Below are 14629 nucleotides of genomic sequence, written 5' to 3'. Positions count from 1 at the left end.
CAAATCACCTATGAGGGAGCCCCAATCAGGCTAACATCAGACTTCTCATCATAAACGCTAAAAGCTAGAAAGGAATGGGATGATATTTTCAAAATACTAAAAGACAAAGATTGCCAGCCAAGAATACTCTACCCTGCAAGGCTATCCTTCCGAAATGAAGGGCAAATAGTATATTTCTCAGACAAACAAAAACTGCGGGAGTTCACTACCACACGACCATCCTTACAAGAAATCCTCAAGGGAGTACTGGGTTTGGTTCCTGAAAAATAACTTCCACTGCCATAAAAACAAAAGAAAAATCAATACCCACTAGTATAATAAAAATGGCATCCATGAAGAGAAAACAAGCAAACAAAAACACTATCTACAACCTAAGGAACCAACAAACACAGAAACCAAACAGTAAATCAGAAAGCAAGGAACAAAAGACACTTAAGACAACCAAACAACCAATAAAATGCTAGGAATAAATCAACACCTTTCAATAACAATTCTTAATGTAAAAGGCTTAAATTCCCCAATCAAAAGACACAGACTGGCTGACTGGATCAAAAAGGAGGACCCAACTATATGCTGCCTGCAAGAGACCCACCTCACCCATAAAGATTCACACCGACTAAGAGTGAAAGGATGGAAAAAGATTTACCATGCAAACAGAAAAGAAAAACGAGCTGGAGTAGCTATTCTTATATCTGACAAAATAGACTTTAAACTAAAAACCATAAAAAGAGACAATGAGGGACACTACTTAATGATAAAAGGTCTGATCCATCAAGAAGACATAACAATCATAAATATGTACGCATCCAATGTTGGAGCAGCCAGATTTATAAAACAAACTCTATTAGACCTAAAGAAGGAAATAGACACTAATACCATAATAGCAGGGGACCTGAACACCCCACTGTCAATATTAGACAGATCATCTAGGCAAAGAATCAGTAGAGAAACACAAGATCTAAACAAGACTCTAGACCAGTTGGAATTGGCAGATATCTACAGAACATTCCACCCAACAACCTCAGAATATTCATTCTTCTCAGCAGCACATGGATCATTCTCCAGGATAGATCACATATTAGGTCACAAATCAAGTCTCAATAAATTCAAAACAATTGGAATTATCCCATGTATCTTCTCAGACCACAATGGATTAAAACTAGAAATTAATAACAAACGAAACTCTGGAAACTATACAAACACATGGAAATTAAACAGCATTCTACTTAATGACATATGGGTCCAAGAAGAAATCAAGCAGAAAATCAAAAAATTTATTGAAACTAATGAAAACAATGATACATCATACCAAAACCTGTGGGATACTGCAAAAGCAGTATTGAGGGGAAAATTTATCGCATTAAATGCTCACTTCAGAAGAATGGAAAGATGGCAAGTGAACAACCTAACACTTCACCTTAAAGAACTAGAAAAACAAGAACAATCCAAACCTAAAGTTAGCAGACGGAAAGAAATCATTAAGATCAGAGCAGAACTGAATGAAATTGAAAACCAAAAAACAATTCAAAATTTCAACGAATCAAAAAGTTGGTTTTTTGAAAAGATAAATAAAATTGACAAACCATTAGCATAGCTAACAAAAAAAAGAAGAGAGAAGACTCAAATAACCAAAATTAGAAATGAAAAAGGCGATATTACAACTGATTCATCTGAAATACAAGGAATCATTTGAGACTACTATAAACAGCTATACGCCAACAAATTTGAAAATCTGGAGGAAATGGATAAATTTCTGGACACACACAAGCTCCCAAAACTGAACCATGAAGACGTAGAGAATTTGAACAGACCAATAACAATAAAGGAGATTGAAGCTGTTATCAGAAGGCTCCCAACAAAGAAAAGCCCAGGACCAGATGGATTCACAGCAGAATTTTACCAAACATTCAAACAGGAATTGGCACTGATTCTTTACAAACTATTCCAAAAGATTGAAACGGACGCAAATCTCCCAAACTCATTCTATGAAGCAAACATCATCCTGATACCAAAACCAGGTAAAGATATAACCAAAAAAGAAAACTACAGGCCAATATCCTTGATGAATATAGATGCAAAAATCCTCACTAAAATACTAGCAAACAGAATACAGCAACACATACGTAAAATTATTCATCACGATCAAGTGGGATTCATCCCAGGGATGCAAGGTTGGTTCAACATACACAAATCAATAAATGTGATACACCTTATTAATAAACTGAAACACAAGGACCATATGATCATCTCTATAGATGCTGAAAAAGCATTTGATAAAGTTCAGCACTCATTCATGACAAAGACCCTCTATAAGTTAGGTATAGAGGGAAAGTATCTCAAGATAATTAAAGCCATATATGCCAAACCCATTGCCAGTATCATCCTGAATGGGGAAAAGCTGAAAGCTTTTCCTTTAAGAACAGGAACTAGACAAGGATGCCCACTCTCACCACTCCTATTCAACATAGTGTTGGAAGTACTAGCCAGAGCAGTCAGAGAAGAGAAGGAAATAAAGGGCATCCAGATTGGAAAAGATGAAGGCAAACTGTCCCTGTTTGCAGATGACATGATCCTATATATCGAACAGCCTAAAACCTCTACAAAAAAACTCTTGGAATTGATAAATGATTTCAGCACAGTAGCAGGATACAAAATCAACACGCAAAAATCAGTAGCATTTCTTTTCTCCAATAGTGAACATGCAGAACGAGAAATCAAGAAAGCCTGCCCATTTACAATAGCCACCAAAAAAATAAAATACTTAGGAATTGAGTTAACCAAGGATGTGAAAAATCTCTATAATGAGAACTACAAACCACTGCTGAGAGAAATTAGAGAGGATACAAGAAGATGGAAAGATATCCCATGCTCTTGGATTGGAAGAATCAACATAGTGAAAATGTCTATACTACCCAAAGTGATATACAAATTCAATGCAATCCCCATCAAAATTCCAAAGACATTTTTCTCAGAAATGGAAGAAACTATCCAGACATTTATATGGAACAATAAAAGACCACGCATAGCCAAAGCAATGCTGAGCAAAAAAAATAAAGCTGGAGGCATAACACTACCTGACTTTAAGCTATACTACAAAGCTATAATAACCAAAACAGTATGGTACTGGCATAAAAACAGACACACTGACCAATGGAATAGAATAGAGAATCCAGAAATCAACCCACACACTTACTGCCATCTGATCTTTGACAAAGGCACCAAGCCTATTCAGTGGGGAAGGGACTGCCTCTTCAGCAAATGGTGCTGGGATAACTGGATATCCATATGCAGGAGAATGAAACTAGATCCATACCTCTCACCATATACTAAAATCAACTCAAAATGGATTAAGGATTTAAATATACACCCTGAGACAATAAAACTTCTTAAAGAAAACATAGGAGAAACACTTCAGGAAATAGGACTGGGCACAGACTTCATGAATACGACCCCAAAAGCATGGGCAACCAAAGGAAAAATAAACAAATGGGATTATATCAAACTAAAAAGCTTCTGCACAGCAAAAGAAACAATTAACAGAGTTAAAAGAGAACCAACAGAGTGGGAGAAAATATTTGCAAAATATACATCTGACAAAGGATTAATATCCAGAATATATAAGGAACTCAAACAACTTTACAAGAAAAAAACAAGCAACCCAATTAAAAAATGGGCAAAAGAGCTAAGTAGGCGTTTCTCTAAGGAAGATATACAAATGGCCAACAGACATATGAAAAAATGCTCAACATCACTCAGCATCTGGGAAATGCAAATCAAAACCACATTGAGATACCATCTAACCCCAGTTAGGATGGCTAAAATCCCAAAGACTCTGAACGATAAATGCTGGCAAGGTTGCAGAGAAAAAGGAACTCTCATACATTGTTGGTGGGACTGCAAAATGGTGCAGCCTCTATGGAAAAATGGTATGGAGGTTCCTCAAACAATTGCAGATAGATCTACCATATGACCCAGCTATCCCACTGTTGGGAATATACCCAGAGGAATGGAAATCATCAAGTCGAAGGTATACCTGTTCCCCAATGTTCATCACAGCACTCTTTACAATAGCCAAGAGTTGGAACCAGCCCAAATGTCCATCATCAGATGAGTGGATACGGAAAATGTGGCACATCTACACAATGGAATACTACTCAGCTATAAAAACGAATGAAATACTGCCATTTGCAACAACATGGATGGACCTTGAGACAATTATATTAAGTGAAACGATTCAGGCACAGAAAGAGAAATACCACATGTTCTCACTTATTGGTGGGAGCTAAAAATTAATATATAAATTCACACACACACACACACACACACACACACACAAAACCGGGGTGGGGGGCAGAAGATATAACAACCACAATTACTTGAAGTTGATACGACAAGCAAACAGAAAGGACATTGTTGGGGGGGAGGGGGGAGGGAGGAGAGAGGGATGTTTTGGTGATGGGCAACAATAATCAGCCACAGTGTATATCGACATAATAAAATTTTTAAAAATAATAATAATAATCAAACAAGTGTAGTCACTGGGATAACTGCATAGTACTTTTACTTTAGCATTTGTCCTGATTGTTTCTTAGTGCACGTAACACCTTTCACAGTTAGCACCAAACGCTTTTGACATGTACTTTCAAAATAGACCTTTTGTCAAAGATAATTTAAACCATGAATTTACTTTTCTTTCCTAGTAAGTGAAACACAAATTAAGAAAAAAAGAAGCATTCTATTTTCTGTTCTCCTAAAATAAAACAATGGAAGTTAGAAAAAGTATAATTGAAACTTGTGGGCTGGATGCAAAAACTAACACATTTGAATCTTTCTTTTCTTTTTTAGTTGCTTTTAATGCAATGTTAGTGAATGTAGAATCTTTGAATTGTACTATTTTGGGGAACTGCAAAATGTTGGTGTTTTAAAACTTTACAAAAGCTGTAGTCACTTTTGAGCAGTAATAATTTTTGAACACAGTTGTGTGTTTTGTTTTTGGTTGTTTGAAGAGAAATAGAAGGTTATCACTACTATGGTTTTTATTTCCTTGGTTGAGAAAAAAAAAAAAATGAATTCTGAATGCAAGGAAGGCAGGGATATATGTTTTGTTCACCCAGAGGATCCCATGTGCCTGATGCATAGTAGGTACTTAATGAGTATTTGTTAAATGAATGAATGTTTTATTCTGGTGCTGATTGCAGTCCACTAAATTGATTTCTCATCCACTAATAGGTAATGACCCAGAATTTAAAATCCACTCATTTAAGGAATAAAGGGAAAAATTTTGTCATGAATTTATTCATTCAATATATGTATATTGTTGTAGACTGATATTTTTAATATACAGCAATACCATTGCAACTCTTTACTCTTGTTTTCATGGGTTTAGGATGTTTATAAAAACCTACTCATAACTAGTAAAAAAATTATTTTTACCTTTAAAACAATACATATTAGAAGTACTTTTTAAATATTAACACAGAAAAGCTGACCTAAATAAATGTAAATATAATAACTAATCATTTATATAGCACTTACAATTTACTAGGCCTTTTCACATATAGTAATTCATTTATATTCTTATTAAAACACTCTGAAGTAGGTGCTGGATACATGACTAATAACTGATGGAACAAGATAGTAGTCCAAGACTTCTGACTCTAACCAAATGTCCCCCTACCAGTCAGTGGTTTCCAGGCACAGATCCCTTGCCTCAGAGAGAATCTCATTGCAGAGTTTCTTGAGGCAACTCCACAGGTCTAGAAAGCCAGCACTCTCTTCTTACTTGAATTTTCTTAAACTTTTGCATCCCTGATAATTCCTACCCTAGAATTTTGCTGATGGATACTTGATTGTGCTGAAAGCATAAGATGAATAGGCATGGCAACTGTGAGAATGAATACAACCTAGTCTTTTCTCTTTCTACCTTTCTAAACAAATCCTCTCCACCCCATATGCCTCCTTATCTCCTTATTAATGACCTCTGTATTCTGATAGAGTGGGAATAACATTTAGTATTCAGAATAGTTGACTGAAGTTAGATATGGAGTTGAGTAATATAAATCGCAGTAGCAATTCCTTGATTAAGAAGCACTATTTTATATTTAAGTAAGCCAAAGTCATGTTCATTTAATTTTTGAATATTAAATTGCATACTCCTATGACCATGAGAAGTTTAGTATTATTCTGATTTGGATTACTAGGAATTAGTTTTGATTTAATTTATAATATAAAGTCACATTTTCTTTGTCGTTTATTTTCTTTGCTATTTTCAGCACAAGTGGTGGCCTTGATAATGAAACACATTTCCTTAACAACACTTTATTGGAGTATGTAGATTTAACTAGACAACTTCTGGAAGCAGAAAATGAAAAAGACTCTGACACACTGAAGGATATACGATGCCATTTTAGTGCCTTAGTGGCGAATATCATTCAGAATGTTCCAGGTATTATTTTCAGTTTCTTAAAGCATTGTTGAGTATTAAGGGACTGTCATGTTTTTTCTTCCCTTGAAGTTTTGTAATCTAAGTTGGTAAAGCAATTTGTGAACATACTGGAAGAATATGGCAGCATCACAGGGATGGCCAGAGTTTGTTTTACCTTTGAATTAGTGTCAGTGATTAGAAATCAAAAAGAAATCCAGCATAGATTTTCAACAACAATCAAGACACTGACACAAGAATCTGAAGAAATCGATAGAATAAGCTCTTTGGACAAGCTTGTTCTAGGCTCAACGACCAAAGAGTGTAATGCTGCAAATGGTAATTGAGAATAAAATTAACAAGATACTTTTGAACAATGGGAGAAGAGTGTAGGCCATAGATATAAAGTGTAACAAGGATATGGTGTTATTGATTGATTCATTTAACAGATGTGTGACTATTATCGAGCAGGTACTATATTGACAGGTACTGGCTTAGGCACTGGGAAGATTGATATATGCAACTACATTTAAAAAAGTCATACATTCTTTATGAGTTTAAAATGTGAAAATGTGATTATAGCCTTTGGTATATACAACCTAAATACAAATGTTTCTTTTTCTCTCTGAAAAGAAAATTAGATTTATTTTGTTACTCTAAATAGTATATGCAAACAGTTTATATTTAATAATAAGGTCATTTAAACACTTAATTGGATATGTTAATTTCAAGCATAAGAGCCCTATTTTGTACTTTGGAAGGAAAATGATGCTATTTAGAGGAAAGGGGCATTTTTTCCTCTAAATTTTTTGATACGAAGCTCACTAATGTAAAGATATCATTTAGTCTGTTACTAAACACTTTCCTACAACTTTCATACTTGTTTATTAATGATACTGTTGAGTTTCTTCAGAAAGGATTGGTGCAGAGAACTTGCAAAACAGAATTTCAAAGTGGAAAAAATCCTCAGATATCATCTTAACCAGTAGCTTTCAAATTATTCTGTTTCTCAGAGCCCTTAGGTTCTCTGGTGTCATAAGCAGGACTCGGCAGAGTGCATTTGGTCACTAGACAACACCTTACTTACTCCAAATAGATCAGCTCCCTTTTTATCTGTTTTGCATGTGAAGATTCCATGTAAGGTTCGTTTTATAAAGGCATCTTCACTGCTGAAAAAATACAGAGTTTAAAAGCAACTTTTCTAGCCCAAAGCCATCACTTACCAGTGGGCCAAGATCCAGAGGTGTGTTCAGGTTAATGCCTTGGCCGAGCTTACCATACAGCCCAGGGAGGAGGGGGGTCCTGCTTTCCGGCTCTGTGCCAGCCTCCACATACCGTTCTGCCTGCTGTGTAATTTCTGCTCAAGGAGATGCTCTTTCTCACATAATGCTGTGCTACAGGGTGTCATAGACTGCAACTTTGTTTCTGTGATTTGCATATGTGTAAATGATCCTTGTTACTATGGAGGCTTTTGGTGGGTTAAAGTGAAAACTTTCACTTTCTTTATTATAGCATTATTATTCAATAACAGATAAGTTGGCATGTGTGTTAAAGTAAAAAGAAATGAAAATAAATTTTTTCATCTATTTTTTAATTTACAGTGCACCAGAGAAGAAGTATTTTTCCTCAACAGAGCCTTCGTCACAGTCTGTTTATGCTGTTCAGTCACTGGGCAGGTCCTTTTAGCATCATGTTTACGCCCTTGGACAGATACAGTGATAGAAATATGCAAATTAATAGACATCAATACTGTGCATTAAAGGTATTTACTTAGAAATGTGATTTCTCTTTTCTTACATTAAAAGCAGAGTTAAATATTTTATGTCTGTCAGTAACCGGTTTTATAAAGAGGGTAAAGATTTCTGAGAGTCTTAGAATATATATTTATCTGCCATATTCCAGCATTTATACTTTAAGTTTATTTAAATATATAAAATACAGTGCAAAACAGCTCCAGAATCTACCAAAATTTGATCACCATTTTCTTAAAGAACTGAGGATCACCTCCAAGGAATACCTACTTTTTTTTTCTACTTAAGTATTTGGTCTTTTTATCTTGTCTTCCAGGACTGTTCAGACTCCATGTCTAATTTGGTATCATGACATTTATTTTCTCATAATAAATTTCTTATTTAAAAAAAAAATTAAAGATATTCTGGCTAGATAAGCATGAGTAAAAATATCTTGCCTCATCTCATTAGGCAGCCAGCATTTAACCTCCTAAACTTGTTAAATGTAATTCTAATATTATTGTTTGAAGGCTATGTCTGCTGTACTATGTTGTGGCCCTGTTGCAGATAATGTAGGACTTTCATCAGATGGCTATTTGTACAAATGGTTGGATAACATTTTGGATTCTCTGGACAAAAAGGTAATTCTGACAATTCCCTTAAAATTTTATAATAAATTGCCATTGCATTATTTGGAGTTAATGTATGGCTCACTGAAAATAAGTCTTTTTTTCTTAAAATAAGATAGGTGTGAATTACATGCAAAGAACATATTATGTAAAATTAAATAGGATACCATAATCTAAGAAAGTTCTTATTATTCATTTGAATAATTTAATTTCCCTTTTATATTATAGGATTAATATAGTGGTGTGTATATCTCTCTCAATACGTTCTCTGTCTATAAATAAAATATTAATATAGAATACATTGCACTCCATGGAAGAAATATGTTATTTGCTATGCTTAATTCTTTTTTTTTTTTTTTTGACCACTCTCTAACTCTTTTTTGCCCTCTGCACTCTTTGCCTTCCTTACTCTCATACTGTATACACAAAGATGTTACAATTTAAGATGGAACTTATATTTTTTCCCTGCAGAATCATTTTTCTATTGGGTTATCAAAAACAAGAATAAAGCTTGATAAAAATAATTGGAGAGATTAATAACGCATTTTTCTCCAAGCACTTAATCACTGTTCATATTCATCATCCACCTCCGGGACTCTTGGAAGAGGGAATCATACTAAAGTAGTCTTGTGAAAAAACAAGAGGCCAATTATAATTTATTCATATTGTTTTCTCTGCTGGCTGAATAAGCTGAGAAGGAGTTGAATGAAAGGAGCCTGAATTTGTGATTAAATACAATGAATACATGCACTGTATTACTTCAGTAAAAATGTAGAGACATAGACAAGTTAAATAATGTATAACGTTTTCTCTCTTGGGCAATTTTGCAACCTTTACTTAGGTTCATCAGTTGGGCTGTGAAGCAGTTACATTATTGCTGGAGCTGAACCCTGATCAGAGCAACCTGATGTACTGGGCTGTGGATCGATGCTACACAGGTTCCAAGAGGGTGGCAGCTGGCTGCTTTAAAGCCATAGCTAATGTATTCCAGAACAGGTATTCTAGAAACTGCCTTTCATATTTCAGATTTTTTTTTTAAGAAAATGTTTTGTTCTGAATTCAGAAAGACTAAGAAACAAGTTTTTTTTTTCTTCCTTAAGCTCCAATGGATTTTAATCCAAATAAGGATAATCACCAGACATCTGTTGTTGTACCTATTGCCTTAAGAAAAATGTCATATCATAGGCTTAGTAGATACATGCCTATAGCCTTGCCTTTTTATATTTATTAATTGGTGTGAAAGCCTCTAAACATTATTATTTACCTAATATGTAAAATTTATCCCTAGGGATTATCAGTGTGACACAGTGATGCTCCTAAATCTGATACTGTTTAAAGCAGCTGATTCTTCTAGAAGTATCTATGAAGTTGCTATGCAACTTTTACAGGTTTGTAAACAGATGTTAATTAAAATATTTTTTACTCAGGATTTAATGAAGCCCAATAACTTATTCTTGCCATTAATAGAAGACAAAGCTAATATGGCTATTCAAATCTATAAATAATATAAAGTAACCAGAAGTGTATTGTAGAATAATTATGTATATTAATGTGTGCGTGTATGTGTGTGTGTACATGTTATGAAGATACTTATAAATATTAAGTGAGGCCGATGTGTGCATGTGACTATTTCTGTTCAGCAGATGAGAATAATGTGAGTTGAACTTTTTTTTTTTTGAGAGCCATGTGAAAAGTAATAAGGTCTTTTATGATACATTCATATAATTATTCTTTATTAGACTGAGGAGAAATAACTTAGAAAGTTAACTTACCAAGCATGGATATATCATTGTTGTATAATACTTAACTAATTGATAACAGGGCAAGGTTCTTCATTCTCAATCAAGGGCTGAGAATAGGATGCAAACAGATGCTTATTTTTCCAAAAACCTTGAAGTGGTATTGATACTGGTAGCACCATCTTAGGAATTATACCCTAATGCCTTTGTTAATTAAGAGGAAAGGTCAGCAGTATAACTCTTTACGTAGTGTAACATCAAAAGGGCTTATATTCCATGTTTCATCTGTGATTAACCAAGATCCATTTGAAGGCTTTTTTTTTTCCCATTTATACATGTTTTGTATTTGAGCTTGAAAACTGGTAAATCTTTTTCAAGTAATTGTATTTTAAGTTGCAAAAGTTGTTTTCAGACTGCGCTTCTAACCTGGATCATTAGCATTAAACACAAGGATTATAAATCCTTTTAAACAGTTATAGTCTTTTGCAAACATTTCCTGGAATTAGAAATTAACATCTGAAATACTTTATAATATACATAATCATATAATTTTTAAACTGGAATATTTTGGGGGGAGAAGTTTTTTTTAATTATAGCTGAACTTTAGAGGACCCATAAAATCTTAACTTATGTTGATGGAATTACATTCCTGTAGATTCTGGAACCAAAGATGTTTCGCTACGCTCACAAACTGGAGGTTCAGAGAACAGACGGAGTACTCAGCCAGCTGTCTCCTCTGCCACATCTGTATTCTGTTTCATATTATCAGTTGTCCGAGGAATTAGCAAGGGCATACCCTGAGTTAACTCTCGCCATATTCTCAGGTAGGACCACTGAACTGGTTAGTTTTCCTTTAGCAATTATTTCTAAAAAACTGTTTTCAAATTTGAGGTTTAATCAAAACAAAACATGTCTTTATGTAAGAGAATTTTTTTCCTGCAATAAGAACTCTTAATACTGATCTATCATGGTATGTAGATTTCTTATTAATGTAGTCTTTACACCTGGCCCTCCCTTCTCACCACCTTCCAGCAAAAAAAGAAAAAAAAAAAGAGGAAGAGCTTCACGTGCAATTTTAAAATATTTCTTGACTAGCTGTAAAACTTTCTGAATGTATCTTATTTTGTGTATAGTCCTACCTTTAATAATAAAAAGAGATGAGGATAAAGCTATAGGTATCTTTCTATAAGTGAAAACTCTAAGGGGTAGGTCATGCAGTGCTGTGCAGTGCCTTGAGCAAAATGACCACTAGAATCCCACATTGCTTTCTGGAACAACTTCCTTTCCTCGGGTCCAACAAATTTTCCTGCCACGTGTTTCTAGAACATTGGGGTTTCTAGAACATTGGAGCTTCATATCAGGTAAGAAGTCATGTCTATCTGGTTCCTAGGACTCAAATTTAGAAGAATTTCTAAGATCCATCTAGTCCAACTTCCTGTCTAATGAAAGTATTTCTATAAATGCCCCCCCCAAGTGCTTTTTCCTTTAGCTGAAAAGTTTTATTTTTATTTTTATTTTTTTGTCTTTTTCGTGACCGGCACTTAGCCAGTGAGTGCACTGGCCATTCCTATATAGGATCCGAACCCGCGGCCGGAGCATCGCCGCGCTCCCAGCGCCGTACTCTCCTGAATGCGCCACTGGCTTGGCCCTGAAAAGTTTTAATTATAGCACAAACGATACTCACCCAGTATTTCTGCTTGCCACCTACAAAAGATCTTGTTCCAGTCAGTACTGGCCATGCACCCAAATTGGCATCTTGAGGATTACAGGGTTCTGCTGTGGCTCCTTTCTTTCTCCTGGGTTCAAGGCATAGTGGCCTTAGTCTGCTCAGGACATCTTTCCCCAGCACTCGTTTCAGCAGTAGAAATAGTTTGTTTCTCATCCGTAAAGTGACCTAAGAGGAGAGAAAAACAACTTAAATTCTCCTAACATTCAGTTCTTAAAAGCAGTTGACCCGTTTGGTCTGCACTGGTAGGTACAATCCTTCCCCTTCCTTTTTCCCAGTTCTTACATCCCGGATAGTCCTTCCAGAATGGACGTGGATGGTCATCCACACAAAATAGTAGCCTCCATGGACACTGACATTGCTGCCACTGGGTTTCTGCTAGAGGGTCCTGCACAGAAAGCAGAGGAATCCAGCTGGGGCTCAGAGACTGTGTGATTGGTTAGGACGTCCACTGGTACACATGTGCACCATGCCCACTGCTTAATCCCCTGGTCATTTTTCCTTCGGTTCTGTCTTTAGGCACTCTCATCCTTGGCACATGCTAATTTTAACTTCTTTGCCTAAAATAGCATATTTTAAACAAAAACATAGCCTCTAAACCTGAACAAAATCCATAGCTAACCAAAGCCTATTCAGTGTAATTTCACTTTCACTGTTCCCGAGACAAGATGAGCGCAATATTCATTAGGGATTTTACTGTACAGATACAGATATCAACAAACACTTTGCCCACCTTAAAACTGGGAACCCAAGTGCCTTCTTAGCATAGCAGGCAGTGAGTCAGTCTCATAAAATTTGGGGACCCTGCTGCTTCCTTTCTCAGGACCAATGAACGGTCTTTAAGTGTCGTCAGCTCCCTGGCTCTTCCCATCTTTTCCCTCCTTCATCTCCCCTCCTGACCTCTTCCCCACCCCTTTGACTTGCCGTGAGGATCTGCAGCCACTGTGTCCATGTTCTCAGCCCTCATGCATGCCTGTGTCTTCGTAGATGGCCCTCAGACTCCATTAGTGTCAGTTTCTTTGTAAACTTACCAAACACCTTCTAACTGTTCAATCTATCACTGAAGTCATCTTCAATCTATTTGCTACTGTCCATAGCAATTGATGTTACCATCTTATATTTCTTTAAATTCTGGCTTATCTTAATTCAGAAGTGTAATATTTCCTGGTTTTTCTTCTTTTGTGGACTTTTTTTTTTGGTCACTTTTTGTGGATTCTTTCCTTCTGTTCATATATTTGGTATTCGTGTTTCTGGGGTCCCATCTAGGCCCCCTTGTATGATCCCATCTGCCTGAGAGAGGTCAGTGCTCTGCAATGGCCTCAGCTCACATACACACTGACTCTTTCCCGGTCAGGAACTCTCCATTCAACTACTTTCAGAGTTCTGGGGCTCACATTTCATACCAGAGGTAATAAAATTGATGTACTAATAGATGGAATTTTTCTAAAAGTTTAGATTTAAGCATAAATATATGCCAGGACCAGGCATTTCATTGGCATTATATTGGGTTTGCATAATAACCTCATGAGGCAACTACTTATTTTACCCTCTTTTTACAGAATAAGCAATCAAGGATCAGCGATTAACAGACTGGCACTAGGTCAGGCAGTTTGTTTGTGGTAGAGCTGGGGAATTCAAACCCAAGGTTGTGTGATTCCAGAGCCAAGTTCTAAATGACTCCTCTTCCATGTTCAGTCCTTCTAATCAGTGATTAAGTACAAGGCCGAGTTGGGGAAGAAGTGGGGCAGAGGAGAAAGAAGGTTTCTATTTACAGTGATTTATGGAAATTAGAGAGTGTATTAAGGCTCATGGACTTGGGAATCAGCCTTGTGTTTGAACCTTAGGAATCAACCTTGTGAATCCTCTGACACTTGATAATTGTCTGACCTCTGGCAAGCTACTCAGACTCTGCCCACCTCACAGGTTGTCCTGAGCATTAAAGAAGATGGATATAAAAGTAACAGGCACATCATATGAGTCTTCCCTATTTAGAACCAAAATATGTGAAATACGTTAATATAAATTAATCTGTGTATAAAGATTGTATTTTATCTTTCAGTTACATTTACTTATTTACTTATTTTTATCATGATTAGAAAACACATAAAATTTGCCATCTTAGTCATTTTTAAGTGTGCGGTGAAAATAAATTGGTTGTTAAAATAAATTGGATTGTAAAATGGTGCATACTGTATGGAAAACAGCATGGCAGTTCCACAAAAATTTAGAAATACAACTACCGTATGATCCAGGAATCCTACATGTTAGTATATATCCAAAGGAATTGAAAGCAGAGAGAGACTCAAGCAGATATCTGTGCACCTCTGTTCATAGCAATAGTGTGAACATAGTAGTGTTTTTTCATACTGTTGTGAAACAGATCT

General features: G+C 35.7%; 1 protein-coding gene across 6 annotated transcripts in view; it reads left to right on the top strand.

Moving 5' to 3' along the window:
- The window catches only part of FRYL (FRY like transcription coactivator), a 236325-nt gene that overhangs the window by 160805 nt on the left and 60891 nt on the right, over positions 1 to 14629 (top strand). For all 6 annotated transcript variants that reach the window (XM_063107741.1, XM_063107739.1, XM_063107740.1 and 3 more), the window contains 6 exons: positions 6273 to 6445; positions 8023 to 8183; positions 8682 to 8792; positions 9622 to 9776; positions 10069 to 10168; positions 11175 to 11343. In XM_063107741.1, coding sequence (XP_062963811.1) covers positions 6273 to 6445; positions 8023 to 8183; positions 8682 to 8792; positions 9622 to 9776; positions 10069 to 10168; positions 11175 to 11343 — 869 coding nt within the window. The remainder of the gene's footprint in view (positions 1 to 6272; positions 6446 to 8022; positions 8184 to 8681; positions 8793 to 9621; positions 9777 to 10068; positions 10169 to 11174; positions 11344 to 14629) is intronic.

The sequence above is a fragment of the Cynocephalus volans genome, chromosome 9 (genome assembly GCF_027409185.1).
Source record: "Cynocephalus volans isolate mCynVol1 chromosome 9, mCynVol1.pri, whole genome shotgun sequence".
NCBI lineage: Eukaryota > Metazoa > Chordata > Mammalia > Dermoptera > Cynocephalidae > Cynocephalus > Cynocephalus volans.
The sequence above is the reverse complement of the archived record's forward strand: the minus strand, read 5'-3'. Positions and strand labels throughout refer to the sequence as shown.